Below are 3172 nucleotides of genomic sequence, written 5' to 3' on the forward strand. Positions count from 1 at the left end.
GCTCGTCGGGCCGCGCGGGGAAGGCGGCGGCCAAGATGCGCTCCGTCACGTAGGTGAGGTCCAAGTCCCAGCGCCGCTCCATGAGTGGGTCCAGGCTGAAGCTCCTGGGGGCGGGGCGAAGCCCACGTGAGAAACAGAGGGTCGGGGCACCCGGAGGTGCGATGGGAGGGCGTCTGGCGGGCCGCCGGTGAGGCCCGCTGGATCCCTAGGGTGGGCGGGTTCGGAGGGGAATACCGCTTGGGGGCTGAGGGCGGCCCCGGGGAGCTTTGTTGGGGGACACTGCTCTGGGCTGAGTGCGGGGCCGGCGAAAAGGAGCCACGTGGGACCACCTCCCCCGGCCTCCTCGCCCACCTGGGCAGAGTGCTGCGCTGCTTTGAGTGGTTCAGAGACTTGGTGGATCCCTGGTGGATGACAAGCAGTGATTGGACATCTCTTTGGGTGTCCCCCTTCCAGACCCACGTACTTTTGTCCTCAGGAAATCCAGATCCTTATCCCAGAGCTCCCTGCTTCCTCCCCCTCTCTCCATCATCACCTTACCAGGTGCTCTATGCGCCTGACTGGGGCCGGGTTTCGTCGCTAGAGGGAGACAGGGAGGAAAAGGGAGTGGTTAGCGCAGGGGCAGGGACCAGTCTGGGGCTGGAGATGGTGGAGGGAGCCTCCGGGCTGTACTGGGGGGGATGGAGTCCCATCCCCCGCAGGCCCAAGAGGACAACAGCAGAGAGCTCAGGCATGTTTTCCCTACCCCCTCAGGGTGACTAATACCCACAGCATTCCCTTCAAAGGAATCTCCTGGGGGCCCTCTCCTGGGCCACCAGACCCCTGGACACTGCAGCCAGGTTCCTTGGCTTCCCCACCCCATCCTGGAGCACACTCACCAGCTCTGCGGGAGGCAAGGCCTGACAGGATGAAGTCACCTGGAAGGAGACCCGAGGAAGGGACTGAGCCCCTGGTGAAATGGGCTTTCCTAGGCGTGAGGATGGGGCAGCCCCTCAGCTCCAGCAGGAAGGTGGAGGGGCTGTCCGCGGATGGGCACAGGCTCCAGCTGAGGTGCCTCTATTTAAGGGAGCCTCCCCTTGGCCTCTTGGTCCCCCCACCCCCAGGCCCCCCACTTGTTGCTCTTGGCTCTCGGCCCCCTGCCCACACAGACCCCATTCATCCAGCTGCAGGACAGAAGTTATATATAGAGCCAGGCAGGCAGGCCACGGCCAGGGACGGACACTGGCCTCTTTCACCGGGAGACCCCGCCCCTGGGCACACAGCTCCCCCAAGCCAGCTCTGGGGCCCTGAGACCCCCTCCCCCTGTATTGCAGGAGGAGGACCAGGGGACCTCCTCAGAGACAGGACTGTCTCAGGTCCCCAGTGGACAGGGAGCGCTCTCTACAGCTTGTACCTGGGAAGGCCCAGTTTTTCCAGGGCCCAGGACAAGTCCCACCCAGGCATCCTGAGGACCCTTCCCCAGAGGGAAGGCACAGCCCATCCGGCTGCACAGTCCCTGAAAAATCCCGCTCCCCCCACCCACCCCACCCTTCCTCCTCCTCTTTCTCCTCCTCCTCCTCCCCACCCCCATCCTCTCGCCAGCTGCAGCCTGGGCACAGCACCAAGACAAACGCTGTCTCGCTGTCCACCCGCCTGGGCCAGCCCTCCAGGAGGTGGAGTAGGGTGGTTCTTAAAGGGCCCAGTACAGCACCCCCTCCCACCCAGGAGGGGTTCCCCAGTGGTGAGAGGGGTGGAGGTGGTTGGAGAAGCCTATTTGGGAGATGGAAGGGCCTCCAGATGCCCCTCCCTCCATCAGGTAGAACCAGGTACCCACCTTTGCTTCACATTTTCTGTGTGTCGCCACCTTGCAGACTAGAAGGGGAAGGAGAGGGCTTAGCAGGGGTTATGGGGGGCAGTGGAAGAAATGGCCCCCCTCGCCTCCCCAGGCCCTTGGGCCAGACCCTGGGACTTCCAGAACTCCAGCTGTACTGGGCCATCTGAAGGGAGGTGGCAACTGCCTTTTGGCTCCATGACACCCAGACCAGTACCCGCATATTCCAGTTAGGTTGAGTCAGCACTGGGCGGAGGGTCTCAGAGTCACAAGACAGGACGCCTCACCTCTGCACGAGACGCCTGTCCCATCGATGGTCACCTTACACACTGCGCAGACTGGAGGTTTCTTCCGGAAAACCTTCTCCCGGAAGCTGTGTGGTTCAGCTTTCCTAGGCTGGGGTGGCGGGACAGACAGTGGTGTGAGTGAGTTCTCGGTGGGAGTATCCCACCTCTGAGCCAGGCAGGGGCCCTCCCTCAGCACTGTACTGGTTTCCGCCTTCCTCCATCCGATCAAGCCCCCAGACCCGGACGACTCTCGCGGCCACCACTGTTTTGGGGCTGTCATGGGGCCTGCCCCTCACCACGCATGGAATCTGACCCCTTGCGTCACTTTCGCCGGGTCAGCTCCTCCCCAAGGGATCACTTAGGCTCAGGCTCTCCTCCTGGTGGGGTGGGGGCACTTTGACTCCTCCTGTCCTGACCACCCCTGAGGGAGGCCTGTGTGCCGTGAGCAGGGGGTTACAGACATGCACGGACGTCAGCCCCAAAGTACCCACACTGTGCAGGCAGAAGTAGCCTCGGCCAGTCCTGCTCCCCCCGGCACCCACTGTCCCCACGCTCCAGGCAGCTGACATGCCCTCCCCTAGGGTCAGAACAACATGTTTACTCATTGTGCATTGAGGCGGTAGACAGCAATTGTGTAAGGGGGGTGGTAACACTGGAGAAATGTTTAGCTGCTTTTGGATGCCGTAAGCTCCTGGCATTTGAGGAAGTTCAAGTAGGATTCAAGCACTGAATGCTCAGCCCCTTCCCACCCGGAGGTGCAGTGAGGCAGGAGGCTGGGGTGTTTCCTTATGGTCTCCCACTGTGGGTTCCTTCCTCCCATCCCCGGCCTGGGGACGGTTTGTCTCCTTGACACACCACTCCCTTTTTTTTTTTTTTTTTTTTTGAGTCAGGGTCTCACGCTGACACCTAGGCTGGAGTGCAGTGGTGAGATCCCAGCTCACCGCAGCCTCAACCTCTTGGGTGATTCTTCTGCCTTGGCCTCCCTAGTAGTTGGGACTATAGGTGTGGGCCACCATGCCTGGCTAATTCTTTTTTTGTTTTTTTTTTGAGTTGGAGTCTCACTCTGTCGCCCAGACTG

General features: G+C 61.5%; 1 protein-coding gene across 1 annotated transcript in view; it reads right to left on the bottom strand.

The window, feature by feature from the left end:
• The window catches only part of TNS2 (tensin 2), a 14454-nt gene that overhangs the window by 10147 nt on the left and 1135 nt on the right, over positions 1 to 3172 (bottom strand). The window contains 6 exon segments of the mRNA XM_021717209.1: positions 2 to 104; positions 352 to 401; positions 538 to 576; positions 876 to 914; positions 1811 to 1848; positions 2095 to 2203. Coding sequence (XP_021572884.1) covers positions 2 to 104; positions 352 to 401; positions 538 to 576; positions 876 to 914; positions 1811 to 1848; positions 2095 to 2203 — 378 coding nt within the window.

Source organism: Carlito syrichta, unplaced genomic scaffold, assembly GCF_000164805.1.
Source record: "Carlito syrichta isolate Samal-C Ts95f unplaced genomic scaffold, Tarsius_syrichta-2.0.1 Scaffold309471, whole genome shotgun sequence".
NCBI classification, from domain to species: domain Eukaryota; kingdom Metazoa; phylum Chordata; class Mammalia; order Primates; family Tarsiidae; genus Carlito; species Carlito syrichta.